The sequence below is a fragment of the Tamandua tetradactyla genome, chromosome 2 (genome assembly GCF_023851605.1).
Source record: "Tamandua tetradactyla isolate mTamTet1 chromosome 2, mTamTet1.pri, whole genome shotgun sequence".
Taxonomy (NCBI): Eukaryota; Metazoa; Chordata; class Mammalia; order Pilosa; family Myrmecophagidae; genus Tamandua; species Tamandua tetradactyla.
Genome location: NC_135328.1, coordinates 44459706 through 44482235, shown reverse-complemented (window position 1 = coordinate 44482235; position 22530 = coordinate 44459706). Strand labels below are relative to the sequence as shown.

General features: G+C 50.1%; 1 protein-coding gene across 6 annotated transcripts in view; it reads left to right on the top strand.

The window, feature by feature from the left end:
* LOC143669367 (ral guanine nucleotide dissociation stimulator-like) overlaps positions 1–22271 on the top strand; it is a 61209-nt gene extending 38938 nt beyond the window's left edge. The window contains exons 4-16 of one of the 6 annotated variants that reach the window (XM_077144123.1): positions 6284–8348; positions 8438–12595; positions 12901–13450; positions 14238–14453; positions 14793–14896; positions 15354–15417; positions 17027–17101; positions 17630–17662; positions 18014–18135; positions 18223–18396; positions 18656–18848; positions 19043–19201; positions 21864–22271. In XM_077144123.1, coding sequence (XP_077000238.1) covers positions 14349–14453; positions 14793–14896; positions 15354–15417; positions 17027–17101; positions 17630–17662; positions 18014–18135; positions 18223–18396; positions 18656–18848; positions 19043–19201; positions 21864–21935 — 1101 coding nt within the window. In that variant the 5' untranslated portion in view covers positions 6284–8348; positions 8438–12595; positions 12901–13450; positions 14238–14348 and the 3' untranslated portion in view covers positions 21936–22271. Of the gene's footprint in view, positions 1–6283; positions 12596–12900; positions 13451–14237; positions 14454–14792; positions 14897–15353; positions 15418–17026; positions 17102–17629; positions 17663–18013; positions 18136–18222; positions 18397–18655; positions 18849–19042; positions 19202–21863 lie in introns of all 6 variants that reach the window. The other 5 variants (XM_077144126.1, XM_077144118.1, XM_077144128.1 and 2 more) reach the window with 5 other exon arrangements.
* The last annotated feature ends 259 nt before the right edge of the window (positions 22272–22530 follow it).

Sequence of the window (22530 nt, the reverse complement as noted above, 5' to 3'; positions counted from 1 at the left end):
TCTCCATTTCACTTATTTCTGCTCTAATCTTCATTATTTCTTTTCTCTGTTTGCTTTGGGAGTTAGTTTGCAGTTCTTTCTCTAGTCCTTTCAAGTGAATGCTTAATTCTAGATTTTTTCTCTTCTGTTTTGACATAGGCTTTTAAGACAATCACTTTTCACCTTAGCACTGCTTTTACTGCATCCCATAAGTTTTGATATGTTGTGTTTTCATCTTCACTTACCTCATGATATCTACTGCTTTCTCTTCTAATTACTTCTCTGACCCGCTAATTTTTTTAGGAGTGTGTTTGTTTTTCTTTCATATATTTATCAATTTTTCTGGCCGTCTGCATGTTATTGATTTCCAGGGTAATTCCTTTTTGATCCATGGCGATGTCTTGTATGATTTCAATCTTTTGAAATTTATTCAGGCTCACTTTGTGACACAGCATGTGGACTGTGCTTGAGAATGATCCATGAGTACTTTAGAAAAAGATATATCCTGCTGTTGTGGCATGAATGTTGTATAAATGTCTGTTAAATCTAGTTCATTTATTGTACTATTTAAAGTCTCTGTTTCTTTGTTGGTCCTCTGTCTAGATGTTCTCACCATTGATGAGAGTGGGGATTTGAAGTCTCCAACTATTATGATAGAAGTGTCTGTTTCTCCCTTCAGTGTTTTCAGTGTTTGCCTCTTGTATTTTGGAGCACTCATGCTCGATGCATAAATATATATGATTTTCATGTCTTTTTGTTGAATTTTTCCTTTGACCAATACCTAGTGTCCTTCTTTTTCTCTTTAACTATTTTGCATCTGAAATCTGAATTGTTGGATATTAGTACTGACCCGACCCATGGGACAGTCGAACCTGGACCCGAGGGAGGGAGTGAGAACAAATGGGACAAAAGACACAGAGAATGGAGACAAGACAGGATTCTGATCAAGTCTCAATTTATTGAGGGCAAATCCAGGGTATTTATCCAGCGGGACAGGGGAAGTGCCTTGTATCAGGCGTTTAGCAGGTGATAGGCATTGCACGGTGGCTAGGCCAATCCGCAGAAACTAAGATAGCAAAGGCGGCTCGGCCAGCCGAGACTAGTCAGCAGATTTCTGGGCAGAGCAGAACAGACATGAGAAAATAGAAACTTTACTTGAGATAAAAACTTAACTTGAGTTAGTATCCAAGATGGTGTTGGACCACAAGGTGGTCAGTAGATGGCGTCAGACACCAAGATGATGGCCAGCACACTGCCGGTGCCATAAGCGGCTCCCCACAAGTACAGCTACTTTTCTGTTCTTTTCTGATTGTTGTTTTCATGAAATATCTTTTCCCACCCATTCACTTTCAATCTATTTTTGTCCTTGGGTCTAAAATGAGTCTCGTGTAGACAGCATATAGATTTAAAAGAAATTTTTTTTGTGAGGAGGGGATCCTATTTTCTTAATTCATTCTGCCATTCTGAGTCTTTTGATTGGGGAGTTTAATCCAGTACCATTTTGTGTTATTACTGTCAAGGCAATACTTTCTTCTCCCATTTTGCCTTTTGTATTTTAGATGTCATATCAAAGTTTTTTTCTCTTTTAAGCCTTACTGAGAATATTCATTTTTACACTCTTCTGAAGACCCCTCACTCCTGCCTTTTCCTATCTGCCTGTAGTGCTCCCTTGAATATTTCTTGGAAAGCTGGTCCCTTGGTCAGAAATTCACTCAGTTACTGTCTGGAAATGTTTTCATTCCCCCTGATTTGTGAAGGATAATTTTTCTTGATATAGAATTCTTGTTGGCCATTTTTCTCTTTCAGGATCTTAAGTATATCATACCACTGCCTTCTTGCCTCCATGGTTTGTGCTGATAAATTCCGCAGTTTCCTTTTGGACTTTCCCTGTATGTGATGGATTGTTTTTCAGTTACTTCTTCCAAAATTCTCTCACTGTCTTTGGCTTCTGACAGTCTGATTCCTAAGTGTCTTGGAGTATGTCTGTTTGAATCTATTGTGGTTGGGGTATGCTGGACTTCTTGATCTATAAGTTTGTGTTTTTCATAAGAGATGGGAAATTTTCAAATTTTCCATGATAATTTCCTCCATTAATCTTTTTTTTTCCTTTTGCCTTCTCTTCTGCTTCTGGGATGCCCATAACATGTATGCTTATGTACTTCATTTTGTCATTCCATTCCCTGAGATGCAGTTCCTATTTCTCCATTCTATTCCTGTATTTCCTTTTGTGTGTCAGATTTCAGAAGTCCAGTCCTGTAGTTCGCTAATCCTTTCTTCTGCCTCTTCAAATCTATTGTTCTAGGTTCCTGTCATTTTCTTCTTTTCATCTCTTCTATTGTGCCTTTCATTCATGTAAGTTCTGTGATTTTTTTCAAACTCTTGATTTTTTTCCTTCTTTTGGCCAATGCTTTCTTTATATCCTCCCTCAAGTTATTGATTTGATTTTTGATGAGATTTTTCACGTCTATTTGAATATCCTGAATCGTTGATTCCACTCTGGTATCATATTTCAGTTGTTGGTATGTTCCTTTGACTGGGCCATACCTTCAGTTTTCTTAGTGTGACCTCTTCTGTTTTGCTGGCATCTAGGCTATTGATTTCCTTAATTAGTTCCTTGTAGAGATTGTTTTCACTCTTTTCCTGTGGATTTTCTGGCTGGATGGCTTAGTTCTCTATCTGTTCTTTGACATTCAATTCAGCTTATTGTAAACTTCTAGCACAGGGTCTGTTGACCTGATCAGAATTTCTTAGTTCTTGTTTTTCTGTTTCTTGCACAGCATTTATGGGGCCTTTTATCTGGAGGATTGCCAAGTCAGATACTATAGACCCCAGTCCCATTTTTCCAGACTGGACTGTCCTCCTGTTAGGAGCAAAGAGTCGCCTGCATCAGTTTTTCCTGAGGGTGAGAGCCAACAGGTTGACAGATTTTCAACTCTGTGTTTTTCTTATCCTGGCCAGTATGTGGTGCTTGGCTGCCTGAGGCATCCCACAAGGGTAAAGTGATGAGGTGCCTTTATCTTCAGCAGATTCTCTCTGTGGGGGTCATGGTTGAGACAGAGGTGAGGTTGTAGGTTGGCATTAATTGCTTCAGTTTTCCAGGAACTGGGGCCTGAATTCCTTGAGGGAGGGATTCCACTTCATCTGGGCCCCACCTTTCTGTTGGGGAAGGTACATCTTTCAGGGAATTAACTCCTTTCACCTGACTTGTTATTTTTTCTCTCAGACAAGCTTAATTTCCCCCTTCCCTTGAGCAGTTGTAAGCTGAGCAACCTCTTCCTTCTACTTTGGTGTGGGCTTTGTGTTTTGGAACCCTGTGGCACTAGGGACCTTGGGAAACCTCTGCTATAACTTGTCAGGAGACCCCCCATGAACTCATATGTCTTTCAAGCCTTTGCAGCACTCATTTGGAGAGACAGAACTTCTTTGTGCTAGAGTTCTGTTAAGGACAGGTGAGCAGCATGGACAAGTTAAGCAGGGGCTATCACATGGCTATCCTGGCAGAACAAGAAATCAACCAAATGCTCCTTGACAGGATGAGAGCCACTTAAACCTCCCCTTCATCTCTCACAAGACTCCATAGTACTGACCATGAGTACTCCTTGGGGGGACAAGAGCCCCTTCCCCACCTGTCTGAAGCTGATGGGCTTTTCTACACTGGTCAAGTATATCCATTGCCTAAGAAGCTGATGGAAAAATAAGGGCTGCCAAGTGCCTGGATCAAGATACCTGATGCCAGGAAACCCCAGCAGGGCCAAACTGTTCCAAGGATTCTCTTCTCAAAGCCTTAGGTGGGGAGAAGTACTGGCATGTTGGCCTCAGACCCAGCATGGGTGAAGCCATTGTAAACTGTAAAAGGCTGAGTACAATAGAGATGAACAAAAGGATTCCAGAATAATGAGACCCCCAAAATGGTCAGCCAGTAGGAGGGGAGACCAGAAGTGAAGGCTGCCAGGGCCATAACACATGTCCTAGAGTGAAGAGCCCCTGGGGCTGAGGCCTGGAACTGTAGGGTCATCTCTAGCAGTCCTCAACATCCTTCCACTTTAGCCCCCACCCTTGTGCATATGGCCCTCACAGGCGAACTTGAACATGGATCTCTGAAAGGGTTTCAGTCTCCTTCCTGCAACTGGAGGGCTCCAGAGACTGTGAGTCCCTAGGCTGCAAGTGGCCAGCTCTTTCTCAAGGGGCCAGGAATCACCTTTGAAAGGGGCAATATCTGGACTTTCCTTGGTGCTGAGTCACACCTGCACCCCACGTGGAGTTAGCGGCCCTTGCTCTGACCACTGCTGTTGGAAGGGCATCTCAACAGGTTTCCATATGAGGTCTTGGGCTAAGACACTAAGCAGGGCTTTGTCCACCTCACATTAGAGGGTGTGCTGTGACATGCAGTGGTGGAGCAGATTGCCTGTCTTTCAAACACACCTCCCTGAAGGAGGCTGCAGGTTCAATAGTTACACAACCCTGATCTCCACAACAGCCTGGGGAATTGACTACTCTTCCTCTAGGAGGACTGGGTGTTGTGGAAGCACCCTGACTATACTCACTTCTTGTAAGTGAAAAGAAGCAAAACCCATCAGCTGGAGAGCCCTGAGGATATGTTCTCCCCCTCTCTGAGTGCATACTCAGTGTGCATGGGGGTTAAGCTCAGTCCCGTGAGGCCACTGGTGGGCAAGACTCTCAGGTAGAGATGAGAGCTTAGCATAGAGGAACTAGAGCAGAGGAGAAGCTTGAAGCCACATTGTCTCAACTGCACTCCGTTGAGGAAATCAGCATTCAGTCCTATCCACTCCTCATCCATCTTCCTCTTCCCACTCTGTTTGAGAAATTGTCAGGAGCCTTTGCTTCAGGAAACCGTCTACAGTGAGACCACTCCCCTGCCCTGCACTCATCCATCTGATGAACCCCTCACCAAGCACAATCCATGGGGAAAGAGGAAACAAGAGCAGAAACAGGGCTTTACCCATTTATTGTCTGATGTACAGAAGAAGCTTCATGATTTGGCTGTTAATACCTTTTGAAATTGTCTTAATCATGTATTTCAACAACTTCAGTCAAGTTTTATCAGCTCAACATTGCTCTTGTCATGGGGAAGACATAAAAGTCTTTGCCTTGGGTTGAGGGTTCTGAAAAGAAGAGGTCAGCAAAGGGGTGGGAGGGGATGGGGCAGAATCCAAGGTAGGAGACCTCCAGCTTGCCCCTGGAGGAGCAGGGCAGAAGCTCATAAAACACAGGAGGTGTCAATCTAACTAGGGGAGGTCAATGTTTTGTATTACCTGAAGCTTTCCTCTCTTGGGCAGTACTACTTTAATGAATGTCATGCAAAATTACCTCTCAAATCTTTCTGCTGTGCCCCCTGGCAGTGGGTCACTGCATCTTAATCTTCATGTCATTTCTTTAGGTTCAGTTGTCTCCCTTCCTGCCTTTGCAGTCTAATATAATCACATGAACTCTAAGGCCTGTTGCAGAACACATGTGCTTACCCTGCCTACCTGTCAGTCATTGCAGTCCCTCGATGTCTGTGTCATCCCCTGGACAAGACCCAGTCTGTCTTTTCTATACTCACCTCCAGGAGGCCTGCTTGGATTTTTGCAGTCTCTGGTGAGGAGGCCTTTCTGTGTCCTCAGAAAAGGTCCTCCTCATCTCTATGTCAGCATTTAGGACATTGATATGCCTCTAAGCTACAAGTTCAAAGAAGTAACGGATGATGCTCCAAGCCGTCTCCATGTTGCTGAACATGCAGAAAGTGTTCCAAAGTTTTTAGTCGAATGACTGCATGAATGTGAGACAGCTGAAAGGAAAGAGTTTTGGGTACTGTTCTAGTTTGCTAGCTGCTGGAATGCAATATACCAAAAATGGAATGGGTTTTAAAAAGGGGAGTTTTATACGTAGCTAGTTTACAGTTCTAAGGCCAAGACAATGCCCCAATTAAATCAAGTCTATAGAAATGTCCAATCAAAGACATGCAGAGAAAGATACCTTGGTTCAAGAAGGCCGATGAAGTTCAGGGTCTCTCTCTCAAGTGGAAGGGCACATGGAAAACACAGTCAGAGTTTCTCTCTCATCTGGAAAGGTACAGGGTGAACATGGTCAGGTTTCCTCACTCATCTCAAGGGAACATGGAGAACACAGTGTCATCTGCTAGCTTCTTCCCCTGGCTTCCTGTTTCATGAATGTCCCTGGAAGGCATTTTCCTCCTTCGTCTCCAAATGTGACTGGCTGGTAGACTCTGCTTCTCATGGCTGTGTCATTCTGCTCTGCTCTCTCTGAATCTCTTTCATTCTCCAAAAAGTTTTCTCTTTTATAGGACTCTAGAAACTTATCAAGGCCCACCCAAATGGATGGAGACAAGTCATCACCTAATCCAGCTTAACGTGGGATTTTGATGGAGACATGGCTTTTCTAGAGGACATACGTCATTTCAAACTTGCACAGGTATCATTCCCAGAATCTCCTCTGAGCTGTTGGACGTCAGGCAGTTCAATTCACCTATCATAGCCCAGGTGTCAGGATTAAGTGATTTAGAGCTGCAAGGTCTGTCTCAGAATGTTTCCTGAGTAGCAGTTTTCACAAGTAGTCAACTCTGGGCATTCCAGTTAGCCTTCCCATACAGGAAGAAGGCAAATGGCCACCAAAATACATGTGTTGTGCAAAATGAAGTCATTGAGGTATGCCTCCTCTCCCATGGGTGAATGTCAAGGATGTGGGCTTCGGTGAGGTGGACATGTGCCTTCTAGAGTTCCTTCAACTCTGAATTGCTGAGGCTGTCATGAGACCACCTGGACCATGTCCTGTTGTTCACCCTTTTCTCTTCCTATATGATACATCCTGACACCTGCACGCCACATTCTTATAGTTCTTCTCATAACATGCTTCCTACCATGCTTCTCCATGGCCAGCCTCACTGGAACTTTTCTTACTTTGGGAGAAGGACAAGAGTTTGTCCATCTGAAAGACACACCTTCCCCTAAACCATCTATCCTTCTTTGACTTGTCTTTCAGGCTGTGCCTAGAGAACATGTCCTTGGGCTCTTCTACAAAGCTCATATTTTACCTTCACCTTGACCTAGCATGTTGTTCTAGATTGTTAGCTTTTTCTCCTGGCTTCCTGTTTCATTAAGCTACCCAGGAGGCATTTTCTTTCTTTATCTCCAAAGGTTGCTGGCTGGTGGACTCAGCTTCTCATGAAATCTCTGTTCTTTTCTGATCTCTCTGAATCTCCCATTCTCGAAAATGTTTCCTCTTGTATAGGACTCCAGAAACTTATCAAGATCCACCCAAATGGGTGGAGATATGCCATCACCTAATCCAGCTCAACAACCACTCTTGATTAAATCACACCGTCAGAGAGATGATCTGATTACAGTTTCAAACATACAGTATTAAATAGGGATTATTATAGCTTTATGAAATGGGATTTTGATTAAAACGTGGCTTCTCTAGGGGACATGCATCCTTTCAAACCAGCACAGTGGTCGACAGGCTAAGCCATTTTTCTCACTTGTATCTGATTCTAATTATAATGTGAAACCATGGGAAGGTGTCATGCCACAGAGCCATCCTATCTAAATTCCATGTAATTCCAACTTTTTCATGATGCTGACCCAGAAATGAGACAAAGCAGGAATCTAACTTTCCATGGATTGCAAAGCCATAGCCAATCCTGTTGAATGTGGTATTCCATGTTTTGAAACACCACTTCTTCTAATGCTGTCATGCTTGTTTCCATGTCAGCTACTCAAAAACCAGCCATGGCTTTTACACTGATTATCTCACATCCACATTTTGACCTAGGAAGTAGATGGGTGGGTGAATGACCTCATTGTGTAGGTGTGGAGACTGGGGAGACCCTGAGATGAGAGTAACAATGACTACACCATGGTCACAAGATTTCTAAGAAATTTCATCCGTGTTAGAATTGAGTTCTCCCTCCTCATGGTCAGGGCCCAGTCTGCACCCAGGCCTTCCCAGGTAGCTGTGGGGAGTGATGTGTTGAGGAAACTTGGTCCATTGAACAGGATAGCATGCTTAAGGAGGATGAGCAGTCAGGTGTCAAGAGGGGCTTTCATGGAGGACCTAACAGTTGAGAAGTTTCAGTTAAGGGGCCTAAGGAGATGACCTCACTTCCTGTGAGCTGCAGTCCAATGGAACATGGAACCCTGGTAACCAGGCACCTAGATTCCACAACAGCCCACCACCAGGCTCATTTAGCCACAGACAGTCGACAGATCAACATCTTCTCATGTTGCATTTGTAGAGCACAAGGATCTGGCATGAGAAAAGCTAGGAAGGAGACATTTTTCAATAGATGCAGGCGTTGGCTGAACCCTCCACCTCGCTGCTGCTGTCAGTTGGTCAGGGAGTTCCCGAAAGTAAGTCAAAGTGGCCTAAGGTCAGAGAATTCAAGAAATGCCAGCATTGTCATCCTGCCTCTGCAGCCCCATATCATTCCTCCTTTCAGTGTGAGGAGACATGAGGAATGGTGTCATCCACGGCCAGGTTGGGAAACCTCATGGGCACTTTGTGTTCACACCTGAAGTCATGGATGGCTGTTAGGAAGTCAAGTGGTGATGTGAGGTAATCCCCATGCAACATGTTAATCCTGGACCCAAGAGTTGCCATCTCCTATTGATGTGGACTGGGCAAGTGTGCAGACACCTGTCTACCTGATCAGGGTGGCAGAGATGGCATGGGGTGCCCCTCTGCGGTGATGGCCAGAAGGCCCCTTATCCTGGGCCAGCAGTGTGATCAAGTGAGAGCAGTGTGGTGGTTTCTCCAACCCTGAGTCCTGAGGCCGCTGGGACAGGCAAAAAGGCACTGATCTAACTGTGGTGTCTTCCCTCGGGTACCAACCCATGGATTTGCCATCTGATTGGCACAATTTCTCCCTGCCAAAGCCATGTGGGTCTCCACCCCTCACCCATGCCAGCAACCTGTGCAGGCCTGCCCTTGGCCTCATTGAAAGTCATTTTTCATTCTTTTGCTGTAACATCTGAAAATGGATGAAAAAAATTATTTTTACTTCTGATAAGACTGTGAGCTTCTTCACATTTGCTTTTTCTCTTGTTACTAGTGGAAACCTGCTTGCCCTCAAGCAGTCAGTTAGATGGGACTTGCATACCTTCTCTACACCTTAACCATCTTCACGCTCTCAAGGGTGATTTTGACTCAAAACGGGTTGACGCTATGACAACAGTTCTGGTGGAAATTGTGCACTCCCATAATACACCCCCTTGACCTTCCAGGGCAGGGACTGTGGCCTGTGTCTCTGCATCCTATTCCAGAAGCGAAGCTGCCTAGAAGATAGGGCCTCTCCCTGCTGGCAGTTCTTAAAGTGATTCCTTTCTAGGTCCATTTAAGTCATGCAATAAGGAAACACTTCTGTGTGTCATAATGGACTGGGCCCCCATCCCACCCCCTGGTGAGAACCCCTGTAAGCAAATGGGTGTGTCACACACACACAAGGAAAGCTGAATAGCTGGAGCTACGGAGCCTCCATAAGTGTGCAGCTGTTCAGTGGCCACCATCAGTCTCTTCCCATGCCTGCTTCCCTGTTTCTTCCTGGCCCAGCTCTGAACATGCTGTTCTTTGGCCAGACTGGTGTCAGGGGGGCTGTTATGGTTAGGGACACTTGTCAACTTGGCCAAGTTGTGGTACCTGATTATCTGTTTGGGCAAGCACTGGACTGTCTTTTGCAATGAGGACATTTCATAGGATTAAGTCATGATCACGTCAGCTGCATCCACAGCTGATTCCATTTGTAATCAGCCAAAGGGGAGTGTCTTCTGCAATTAGTGATGCTAAATCTAATCATGGGAAGCCTTTTAAGGAAGACTCAGAGGAGACAGGTTCCATTCCTGCTTTGGCTGGTGAGCCTCTGCTGTGGAGTTCATCCAGGCCATCCATCGGAGTCGTCGGCTTCGCAGCCTGCCCTGTGGATTTTGGACTCTGCGTTCCTGCGCTCACGTGAGACACTTTTATAAATTTTATATTTGCAAGTGTTCCCTGTTGATTCTGTTTCTCTAGAGAACCCTAACTAATACAGGGGCTAATGGAATCACTTTAGTGATTTGATTTCCAGATGTCCAGTGCAAACTGGATTCCCGTCCACATCAGGCCACCATTTGGGTTTGCTCTTCGCTGAGACTTCTGTTCAAGTCGTCAGTCTATGGGGGTCTTTCTCCCACCTGGGTCCTCCTGGCACTTGGCTTTTGCCTGAGCAGGGATCACCATGGTTGCAGGTTCTCAGAGCTCCCTTTAAGGCAAAAGACATTCAAATCTGACTCTTGGTGTGAAAACAAACGTGTTTCACTATCTCAGTCTTCTCCATGCACTGCCTCTAAAGTGGGGAAGAAAGAGAGGGGAGCAGACCCTTCCCTTCCATGTCTGGAGCAGACCCTCCTCCGGGGGATGGAGCGAAGATCATAAAGGTCCAGTGTGAATGGTTCTGGCTTCTGTCCTGCAAAAAGTTGAGCCCCCCTTGAACTTTCCTCATCTCATGAATGGGGGTGGTTGGTGAGGGTTCACGGGAATAAAGCGCTTTCCACGCATTGCTGCACAGCTTTCACTGTTACTCAGCTCCCTGAATGACGATGTCTTCATGAATTCGTAATTCCTTCACCTGAATTCCAGTTTGGAGTTTGGGACCTTTTTCTGCTAGATGCATTCCTGCCCCACTTCTTGGCCCAAGGCAGGGGGGGCCAGAGAAGGCAGGTCTGCATTTACCCCCCCAGCCCTGCACCTCTCCTGGGTTCTCAGCTCAGTGGCTAACCACCTGCTTCTGCTCTTTCAGTCTCAGGGTGCAAACGTGTCACCATTGCAGAGTGACCTGGAGGAGTACACTGGCAAGGTGGGAGCATGGGAGAAGTTCCTGGAGTGCATGGTGGCAGCTGTCGAGGAGGGCGACCAGGCCTGCATATCCCTCCTCGTGTTCCATTACCGGGCCTTCCTTTCCACCCAACAGGTCCTGGACCGGGTGTCCAAAAGGTGAGCACATGTTCATCCTCAATCTCACGAGAGCTCTGGCATGTATGAGCTGAATATCTGGGGGAGGTTATTGCAGTGCCTTGCCTCACTTTCCTTCTTTTGCTAGTGGGGTCATAGTAGGACCAACCTGCTGAAGTCAGAGTCAGAATTGCATGATGCAGACCTTGGAAAGTGCTTCCCCATGCCAGGCTCTCTGGAAAGGAAGCTTAGTTGGGAGGGCTTGTCAACGTTTAGGAATTTCCTTTCCGTGTCAAGAGGCTCTGCTCCCAAGTGATCTTTGGAGTCCTGTATTCCCATTCCAAGGAGGTTTGAGATTGCATCTAAGTGCATTCGGCCCTCAGTGTAACCTGAGTCTGAAATACTGGGGGCTGCCAGAGGAGCCCCAGGCCCGACCAGTTATCTGGGAAGATGCAGCTCAGGGATCATTCATATATCTTCATCAAAGATCTATGAAGACTAATCTAAGTACAAGCAATTTTAAAGGCACTTAGCCTACTTCATTGAAGAAAACTGCAAAGTACTTGTGGCCTTGTGTTTGCCTGAGTCGGGGGTCAACAGCAGTACTAGACATTATCAGTAGGGGCGCAGCCAAGAAGGTACATGTGACACACCCATATCCCCTCTAAGTATGCGATAGCTGCACTTTGCGTGACAGGGATGGAGGAGGCCAGGAATACCTGAAAAAGTGAGTGAGGTCTGGGTGAGAAGAGAGGGGCTCCTTCCTAACAGCCCAGGATGGGGAGTGGGGGCCCATGCCAGGAGTGACTGGGCAGGTTCCTGAGTCCATCTCATGATTCCCACAGGAGTGCAGAGATCTGGGCTCCATCCCCTGCAGGGTGACAGGATTCACAGAGACCCATGGGAGAGTTCCTGGGGCACTGGGTGCAGAGTGCTCCCCGGGGCTCAGAGCCCACTCTAGATGCATCCAACTCTGCTGCCCCTCCACCATGCCAGCCACACACAGACAAAGATCAGGAGGTGTGGGGAGAATGTAGCCCACAAATCCACTTTACTACCCAGTCCTGTGAGTCTGGCTGCGGGTGGCTGCAGTGGGCTGTGCCTGTGTCCTTCAGGGACCGTGACACTGGGAAGAGGAGAGCCTCACATGGGTGGCAGAGAAGGAGGCATGACTTCAGGGCATGACTCCAGACTGAGGTGACACGATGGCCCAGGGGAACCTGAGGCAGGGGACATGCTCTGTTCCCTCATCAGACAGTTGATGAAGCTCCTTCTGTGTGCAAGTGCAGTACCATTGACTGAGCAGACACAGCCCCTCCCTGTCCTTATGTCAGTTCTGTTCCAGTGGGAGGGTGCCCAGCAGAGACAGAAATAATCTGTCTGGCTGGTCTTGCCCAGGAGCCCCGCACCCGGGAGGGTGGTCACCAGAGGGCAGTGTGGCAGGAATGACCGTTCCTCACTCCGCGGCCCTGTCTACCCCCCAGCATCTTCTGCCTCCTGCTCACCTGACTTCATGAGTTTCCTGATGATTTCTGTGAGCCCCCGGACTTTCCCAGTCTCAGACAGCTGGTGGCCTTCACGCAGATGGCGCTGCCTCGGTCTGCCCTGGATAGGCAGGATCAAGTCTTCCTCTCTGAGCTGGAGTTGTCGGGGCCCAGTGAGACCCAGACACCGGGTAAGGAGCATGGAGGTAGGGATGGATGGGGTATAGAGGAGGAGGTGGGGGTCACAGGGGCAAAATCCCTTTTTGGCCTTTGGGCAGGAAGTCCAGAGGGGCATCAGCCCACTCCCCTGAGCACTTGCAGTCTGGAAGACTTTCTGAGGGTGGTGTCCTTGGGGGAAGTGGTGCACGTAGAGGCAGTACAGGCATTTCTGGGTCGAGAAAGGTCCATAGAAAGCCAGTTCTCTTTTTGCATTTTCCGCCACTCAGGGCTCTTATGTGAGACCCAGAGTTTCAAACCACTGTAGTGCCCCCTCCAGGGCCAGTTCCATCGTTGGCAGCAGAAATCCTGTCAGCTGCAGAGCTAAAGGCACCTGTGGCAGTGCCTCCAATGCCACCTACCGACGTGGAGCCACTGTGGCCTCCAGAGCTCCATCCACCTACTGTGACAATCCTCACTCCAGCTCCAGAGAGGAAGGCACCTCCAATACCACCTGCCTGGCTACCTCCAGAGGCTGCATCAACCCCAGATTGGGAGCCGAAGCTGGAGACATCACCTGCTTTACCAGCAGAGCGGGTGGTGGCTCTGATGCCACCTCAACTGTCACCCTAAGACCAAAAACCTGTGGCTTCTCTGGATCTGGCACCTGCTGCCTCACTACCTGAGGCACCACTGAGCAGCAGGGGGCAGACCAGGTGCCACCTGCAGTGCCATCTGTTGAGCTGCAGTCAATGCCAGCTGCCCCTCCACCAGAAGATCATTCTTGCTCTTCACATGGTCGTTAAGAGCAGGGGCTGAGGGAGGGGAAAGCCCCCGTCTTGGCGTTCCCTCCCAGGCTGCTGGCAGAGCAGCTCACCCAGACTGACGTGGTGAGCATCTGGGCTCCTTAGGGGGGAGTGTGGGCGACCTTTTTTGGCATCTTCTGTCCCTGAATTGCCATTCCCAGACCTAGGGTCCAATGATCTGGGTCCAAATCCCAGCTCCACCATTTTCCAGCCTGGTGACATGGGCAAGTTCTTCATTCCTAAGGCCTTATATTCTGAGCTGGAGAGGATATCACAGGATACTGTCCTGACCATGCATGTCACAGCACCGGAGTGCAGACAATAAACATCTTAGGACCAAGGAGAGCTGGTCAGGGCCTGGCATGTTGAGGGCCAGAGGGAAATATCAGATGTGCAGCATGGCTAGCTCAGGCATCTGTCCCAGTGGCCTCCACGGCCTCCACATGCATCAGACATGATGTGTCCTAGACATGAGGACAGGCTCCACACTAAGGTCCTGGATGAGGCAGCAGCAGGGGACATGCATGTGAATGGGATTAGAGGGAGTCACGCAGCTGTCAGGAGGTGTAGAAAGTGCTCCCTGGGCCGCGTCCTCAGCATGTGGGGTTGAAATCCCCATCCAGTGCTTGGCGGTGGTGAGGAAGGACTTGAGGAAACTGCAGCTTTCTCCTCCCTGCCAGCATATGGGTCCTGTGTTTTGCAAATGCTGGGCACCCTCAAGGAACAGAGAACCAAAGCCAGAGTCCCCTTCATGGCCCAAACCACAATGTCCACCTACAAATCTCCTGCTTAGAATACTGGGCAGTGTCCTGTGGATGGTGGGCTCTGCGTTTAGTGACGCAAGGCAGCGTGACACTCCTGCTCTCCCTAGGAGCTGTTCAGGAAGGTGGTAGCTTTCGATTGTGTGCATGCCATCTCGACCCTGCGCTCAGAGAAGGGTGAGGAGCACCTGGCGCCCACCATCTGTGCTACCATCACCCAGATGCAGCGTGTGTCCAATTATGTAATAACCACCTGCCTTGGTGACCAGAGCATGAAAGCCTTGGACAGGGCCAGGATCCTGGAGCACTGGATAGAGGTGGCCAGGGTACGCTGTGGGTGAGCAGGACCTCCCAGCCTCCTGGGTCATGGGTATCACTCTTGGCTTTGATCAGCTCTCAAGATTGGAATCTGTGGTCCAAGTCGCTTCCTGAGCCCCACCCCTGTGTGTCTCCTGGAACATTCCTTACTTTGTCTGTCCCGGGAGTGGGGCACTCACTTCCTACCTCCTCTCCTTCCTCAGTTGGAGCTAAAGCGCTCCTCCCTGAGTTGTGTCACGGGCTGGGCACAGGCTGTGTTTTGGGGTGTTTTTTCCTGTCAGGGTCATCCAGAAGTGGAGATGCCAGCTCATTCCCCCTTCTCAACTCATACCTTTCTCCATCTCCAGGAATGCCAAGTGCTCCAGAACTTCATGTCCCTGCATGCAATCCTGTTTGCTCTATGGAGCAAGTCCACCCAACACCTGAAGCAGACATGGAAGGAAGCTTCCAGGTGGGCTAGCCCTCTCCACAGCAGCCCCTGGGGGAACTAAGGATCTTGCCAAGGGCAGGGCATTGTCACCCCAGTGGCCTTAGCCTTGCTGGATGGCAGCATCTCCTGTGGCTGACAATGACACGGGTGGGGGGTCTGAGTCCCCATGTGACCTCAGCAGTCCTACCTGCAAAGAGAGTGGCTGACCTGTCAGATAAAAGCCAAGCCTTTGGGGAACCTTTTGAGGGTTTTCTCCAAGGCTCTGCATTGCTTTGCCCAACCCAAATCAAAGTGAGGTAAGAAGGCATCTCATTTGACATGGAAAATGGGTCCCATATGACATGGAAGTTTATAGTCCCTCAGTTTCCAACCCATTCATCCAGGCCATTGGGATCCCTGAAGTCTAAAATCAAATGGATTTGCCCTCATACCCATTCTTACCATCCCCCAAACATTCTGTTCTTTCTCCTCCCCAAAGGGACAGCATTTATCATTTGCAAGTGATGAGTAAAACCTCCCTGAAAAGAGAATTGCCTGGCCAGGTAAAGTGGAGGCAGGTGGTGGTGCCATGGTGGGAATATTCCTTGAAAAATTCCAGGCTGGTCTTGTGCAGCCTTAAGAGGGAAAGGGATTTGTTTGGCTAGCTACTGCTCAGGGGCAGTTCAGGGGCAGGAGCACTGGTCCTTGGGTATGGTAGAAGTAGCTGGGCCATTTCAGGAACAGACGATAAATGGAAAGGTTTAGCCAGTGTCCTTCTCAGCTATAGGATTCTCCTCTGTTGCCACATGGGCAGTGACATATGTCCCAGCTTGGGATGAGAATTGTTTGGAGAATTTATGAATTTACATCCATTGCTGCATGGACATAGACAGTTCTGGGCAGAGGGAATTTCCTAAGGGGCTTCTTGGTGAGGACAGGCATCTGGCATGGCCTTGGGGAGCAATGGAGGTCAGAGACTCCAGTGGGCTCGGGATGGCAGGACTGGACAACCACAGCTCCGGAGCCACCTCCACCTTCTCCCTGCATGGCTCACCGCGCTGGATTGTCAGCCACAAAGCATGAGCTTGGGAAAACCAATCCCTGGGCAGTTGTGCTAAGTGCTGAGTTGACTTCAGCTTGGACCAAGCTGGGCAGAGCCAATCACTCCTCCAACTCACAGCAGGATCAGGGTCAGGTGACGGCCCTGTGAGGCCTCTGTTCCTCATGTGGAAATGCTGTGAGACCACGCTGTGCTGCCTTCCTCACAAGGGAGCCCACAGGGTTCAAGAGAGCACAGGAATGTGGTTGAACTTTCCTCTGGTTCTGATGGGAGAAGGTGCTGGAGAGAGCACCCTGATAACATTATGGAACACTCAGTTATCTGGGGCACATTTCATGCCTGCACTTTGCACACGACACAGGAGACTCCGGGTGGCCAGCCCACTTGGTCAACCACAGGGAGTGCTGCTCCTTGGTTATATCCCACTCAGGGCTGACGACTGGTGACAGCAGCATTTCTGTCAACTGACACCTCCAGGCTGCCCAAACCCCAGTCAGGCAGGTGGGCTGATGGGGTGAGGGGAGGTTGGCTTCCCTGACTTTGTCCACCCTGGTAGGAGGGGATCTCTAATGAGTCCAGCAGAGAGGTGATACCAAGAAGAGAGCAAGAGAGGCTACTGTGGGAGAGAGTGAGGATGCCTGAGCACACTGAGAGTCAGGGTGGGGTTGGCGTCCATGACTGTACAGGGCTCACTTCTTCTTGCACCACTGCTTTCTGTACCTCTGAGCCTGGAAAGCCTCCATTAGACATGCCATCATCTGGAATCTGAGATGGAGGCTTGACCAGGTAGTATATTTGAGGCCCTGATTGTTCGCAGTCAGAGGAAGGCCTTGGCAGAACCCAGTTGAAGGTGGATCTGGGAGAGGCAGTTGAGCAACCTCATAGTGTTTTGTGATTTGCCAAGAGCCATTGCTGGGAGGTGACTAGCCATGCTTTTGTGGTCCAAGGGGTTGGAGGGGAACTTGGTAGGAGGTGGCTGAGCGCCCCAGATGTCGGCAGGGTGAAGTCTGGGTGTGAGAAGGGGACTGAGAGACTTCAGGGTGGGGGCCTTGGGTGGGTTCCAGTGGACTTGGGCACTCCATCCCACACCTGATGCCACTGTTATCCCCCAGCCCACCGTTCCCCACCTGTGGATGCTCCTGTCAGAGCCGGCCTCCCTTCAGTTAGCTCCCACGGACTCTCAGGAAGTGAGTAGGACTTGGGGCCAGGAGGAGGGTGTCAAGTCCCATCAGCATAGTGGAGAGAGCCCCTCCCTGAGTCCTGTGCTCTCAGCCCAGGGCCCAGCTCATCCATAGGAGCCCTGGAAGCTAAGGCATCATGTCCCCCTTCCAGCCGCGGAAACAAACGGCATGCAGAAGCCATAGGACTTGTCCCTCTCCCACAGCGCCTCCTGGCTGAGCTGGGCACAGACTGTCCCTCAGGTGTGGGCATGGAGGGAGAGTGGAGTCGGCCCCTCCGTGGTAAGACTGCTGCTGTGTCACTTCCTGCCTGACCTGCAGTCTCCCCATCTGCATTCAGAGAGGGTTAAGCTGGAAGGTCCCTATGCCTCTGCCCAAGACCCCCTGTTCTGGTGCCCAGATTCCTGAATAGGTCTGACTCCTGCGAGGGCTGGCCTGGCCCTGGTGGTCCCTCCCAGTAGTGCACAGGTGTGGGTGAGGGGGCTGGTCAGGGCCTTTTGAGGTCTCTGCTGATGGACCTGGCTTTGTGTCTTGCAGGGGAGATTGAGAAATTATGAAATAGGATTGAAGGTGAGGACCTGGGGGCATCACTTCAGGGTTGAGGTGTAGGAGGGAGGGTCTGAGACACACAGGGCATGACATTCCATTGCTCCATCCACCTTCAGTTTCTCACCAGGAGAGTTTGTTTCACAGAGACGAGGTAGAACTTCCCCATGGGAGTTCAGGAGGTGGTGGCATCAAGGACATTTCCCTGCAGGAGGGTCTGTGAGAATCCTGGGCTGAGACCAGGGAGGTCTTGGATGAGAGTGCAGGGAAGGAGGCGGCTCCTGTGACCAAATCCACAGACCCCAGCTGCAGTCTCTGTCCCACCCAGCAAGGCCACCCTGGCCTCTTATCCATCTTCTCTTCCCTCTGCCTCAGGAATACAAGGTCATTCCCAGGATCGGACCCCTCCAGGAGGGATGCACTTATTTCCACTTTTGGCCCTTGGAGGAATTTAAGGCCTGGTTTGGGTCTATGGAACAGTTCAGTGCACCTGAGTGGTAAGGCCAGGGCAGAAGGTAGCAGCAGCAGGGCTCCACCATGAGCTGTGGCTTTCTGTAGCCTCACAGCAACCCTCTGCCCTGTAGCTACCATCTGTCCTGTGAGTGGGAGCCCCTGGCCCTGTTGGCCAGCAACACACCTGAAGCCCCAAACTCCCAGAAGTTGTCAAGCCTCGAAGCTCAGGGCGAGTTCCCTTTCCAGACTGGCAGGTGCAGCTGCCTCAGGGCTCCATGTCTTTTCGGACTCAGCATCACCTCAGGGTATCTACACTTTAGTACTGGGGACCCTTCTCCTCTCCTGACCAGCCCTGTGACAGCATTATGCCCCCATTGGTCTGGGTCTGGATGTCCCACCATGGAAATAGGAGATGCTAAGTGATCTCTCTGGTGCCTGGGGTTCAGGGCTCCCGTTTCCTGCAGAAGCCCTTGGCAGAGTGGCCCAAGCACTGAGGGCAGTATGCCCAGGAGGGAGTGGATGGGTCCCTGGCATCAGCCCCACCTAAGGCACCCTTCTATCCAGCCACCAGGACCTGAGCACTGAGCCCAGCTGCAGTGGTGCCTCCCTGCCCAGTGTCCGGTTCCAGCTTGGGTGTGACCTCAGCAGTGGAGTCGCAGCTATCTCACTTCCCGGATGTGAGGCCAATGCCTCCAAGTCTGACCTGGAAATGAGTTTGGGCCTCATCTCCAAATGCCCTGATGGCCAGGAGAAGCAGGTGCCTGCCCATTTCTTTCCCTGAAAGTCTGTTTTCTGGGCCCCTTTCCAGTGCCACCCCCCCCCCCCCACACCCTCAAAAGGGGTCAGGAGTCCTGACTTGGAAACAGGTTCTCAACCCCCCTGAAGCTCATCTTCAGCTGAAAGTGTCCCGCAGGCTCTGGGGTTGACCCTGCTCTCACCATCCTCCCATAGATTGGTGACTTGACCTCAGACCACCCACAGCCTGGGGCCCCTCTGAGCACCCCCAGAACCTCTGGCTCCCTGCCATTCTACAACAAGCAGGTGGGCGACTTGTGCATCGTCCACATCAGCCTGGATGGAGACCATGTCAACATGCCAAAGAGCATCGTGGTGAGCTGGGCAGGCGGCTGACCCCGGGGGCCCCTCACCAGAGAGACAGGAATGCAGAATGATTGATATGTTCTTTCTCTGCTCTCCTGGAACCACAAGCCTAGTGGTTTGGGAAGGACAGACAGCCACGCAGATCCACAAGTAGTAAAGAAAGGTGTTTGGTGTTGGTCAGGGCTGAGGACAGTAGACCTAGATGTGAGGCTTCCACCTTGAGGTTGGCCAGCCTGGGAAAACCTCACTGAGGCAGCCCCTGGAAGAAGGGAGGGAAAGGACAGCATGGAGAGCCCCAAGCTCAACATGGGCCTGGCCCAATGGAGGACACTCATTGGGGCCAGGGGATAATGACTGAGGTCATGGAGGCCTCAGGAGTTGAGTCACATCTAACTGCATGTAGGATAGAGGCAGGAAAGCCAGTTAGGGGGTGCCACAACCACCCAGGAATGGAGTATAGGGACTGATGCAGGGAAGAGGCCATGAGGGGAGCAGATTCTGGATAGATCTGCTGATGGAGCCACAACGTCTCTGACTTGCACAAAGGTGGCCTGAGGTGCTGGATTAGACATAGGCCCAGCTCTGCAGTTCAATTTTAGACTGGAGTTTGGGTGGGTGTATCGAGATGTCATAGTATGACTCTTTATCTGAGCCCTGCCCCAGCTCAGGGCTTGGCACTGGAGTGGGTCCCCTCAACCACCACATGCCTGGCACACAATAGGCCTTTGGGCATTCAGCACCTCTTCCTTAACTGCCATCTTGCTTAGACTACATATCTGTTCTCAGAGTCACTAATTCTGTCATCCTTGAGTTGCCTGTTCACGAGGACAGATCTCAGGGAGAAAAGGGATGCCCAAGGAGTGCTGGGAGGAGCTGGCCCTGAGTGGCCACATCTGTCCCCAACACCCTGTTATAGGGTGACCTCTGGAAGCCAGTAGGAGCTGAGCAGGCCAAAGGTCAGAGGCAAGGGGCTAAGCTCTAGGCCAGTGACCTGTAAGGGAGACATGCCTTTCTTGTAGGAAATGGGATGGAATGATTGGAAAGGGCCCTTCTTCCATGGCGCCTATGAGGGGAGCAGCAGAGGGCAGTGGAGCCACTTTACACCCAGACCCAACTGGGGTCTTTGAGCCCTGTGCTCCCTGCTGAGACAGCTCTAGCAGGGCCCTTGGCACTGCCCTTGTGGGAGCCAGCTCCAGAACCCATGTCCTGATGGCCTGTCCCCCGACATGCCCAGATCACCTGCTACGACAGGGCTCTGGCTGTGATCCTCAAAGGCCTGGATGAATACCACCTGGATCTGGAGGCAGTAAAGGGCTACAAGCTGGTTAAAATCATTTCACCAGATCGAAGTAAATCAGGGAGCTGGTCCAGGAGTTTCTCTGTGAGGGGGCAGCCTCAGCACTCTCCTCCTAGCCCCCGCCACCTGGGGTGTCTGCCCAAGACAACCTCCCAAAAGGAGGTGTTCAGCATTTCGGAGTCCTCGGGATCTGACGTGTCTACCCCTGTGACTGGCATCTCCTCTTCATGTGTCATCCCTGGATGTGGCCCAAGCACTGGAGCTCTAGTGCAGAGCTGCAGGGTTTAGATCCAAGACAAAGGCCTCTTTTCCTGCCCCAGGATCTCTGCGGGCAGGGCACTCTCTTGCCAAGATGGGCTGAGTTGTGCATCCTGAACAATCATGGGTCTGGGTGGACACCAGTAGAAAATATTGAAATCCATGTTTTATGATGCCAAGGCAAAACAGAAGCCTCTGGATCCTCTTTGAAGGGAGGCTCCACGGACCCAATTCAATATTCCCAGCAGTGACAAGGAGCCAGGCAGCCTGGGGTCTGAGCTCATAGAGCAGTTATTCATGTGCTCTCTGCCTGTTTCTTGTCCCCTGTGGGAGAGGAACATACTCCATGTGAGATCACAGAGCCTCTCCATACACTGTAAGGGTAACTTTATTTTTATTTTTGGTGAGCTTCTCATGCCTTCTCACCGATTAGCCCAGGGAATCAGTTATGACGCCCAGAACATTGTTTCCTAAATCCTATCTTATCTTCCATCCGCATTTTATTGAGATGAGAAGAGTAAATGGGACTGTACTTTCAGAAAAGGAAATTTGAGTTCCCACAGAAATAGGCAGACAACAGAGGCAGGAGCAGGGAGTCTGACGAGCATTATGGTACAGCACTCTCTAGGATGGAGCAGTCATGTAGCAAAGAGGATCAGAGCGGATGTCAGTGCTCACTTGAGGGACCTCAGGGCGTGGAGGATTCCCTGGCCCCCATCAAAGGCCTGTACTTGGCCTGCCCTGCTCTGGGTCTCAGTTACCTTTTCCCCAAGAGTGCAGTATTCAGGGACATCTGCCTTCGAGAATGCTTCTTATAGCACCTACCTCCCCATCAGTGAAGGCATCAAGCACTTGGCTATAAGGTGTGCTGGTGGGAGGAGGCTGAGTTTCTCAGGGGTGCAGTCAGAGTCACGTGTTAACAAGATTTGTTGGGTTTGGTGCTTCTTGAGTTTTGCCCTTGGGCAGGCATCAGTCCAAGGACTCTTTGGTGATTCTGGAGCTAATTGAGGAACTCGTATCTCTGGGAGAGTCTGACTCTGTGTGCTTCACAAGGGGTAGAGTGGTTTGGGAAACCCTGTAAGCAAAGCTGACTGTGCCTCTGTCTGTCCCCACCAGGGCTGTTCATTCCTGATGATGGTACTGTCTTCTACACCATGGACCCTTCAGGAAATTATCACTTACTTTTAACAAAACAAACCTTCCTCATGGGGAAGAAAATGAAGAAGAGAGCCCACTCCACCCTTCTTTCCAGGAAGAAGAAGGTGCTCAAGTGGTCAAGGGGCTGCTTCTAAGTGGCCCTGATGCCTGTCGGCCTTAGGGTCACCCTGCGTGTCTCCAGCTGGTCAGGTGGCTTAGCTATCCCCAGTGAGAATAGGCCAGTCCAGGCAGCCACTTCCCTCCCACCAGTGACCCAGGGCCTCCCAGCCCCAGGCAAGTTCCCAGCCCTGAGCCTTTCCTCCTGCCTGGCATGACCCTGCCCCTTGACAGGCTCACCTGTACTCCAGATATTGTACTGCCCCCCCCCCCCCAAAAAAAATAAAAGATGTAATTTTAAAATGAATTTTGAAGTTCATGATGGTATTTTTTTTTCACACTTTTCTCAAAACCTTCAGGGGCTTGTTAGCCCACAGCATAGGGGCATCTTCCCACTAGTATAGGGCACTGAGTTAGAGTAAAGCCAGGACTAGCTCACAATTTTGCATCCTAGTTATCAAAGTAGAGAAGTTGACAGGGATTCCTAATGCCTTTGTCCTCCTTTATGCTCATTGTTTTAATGTAATCA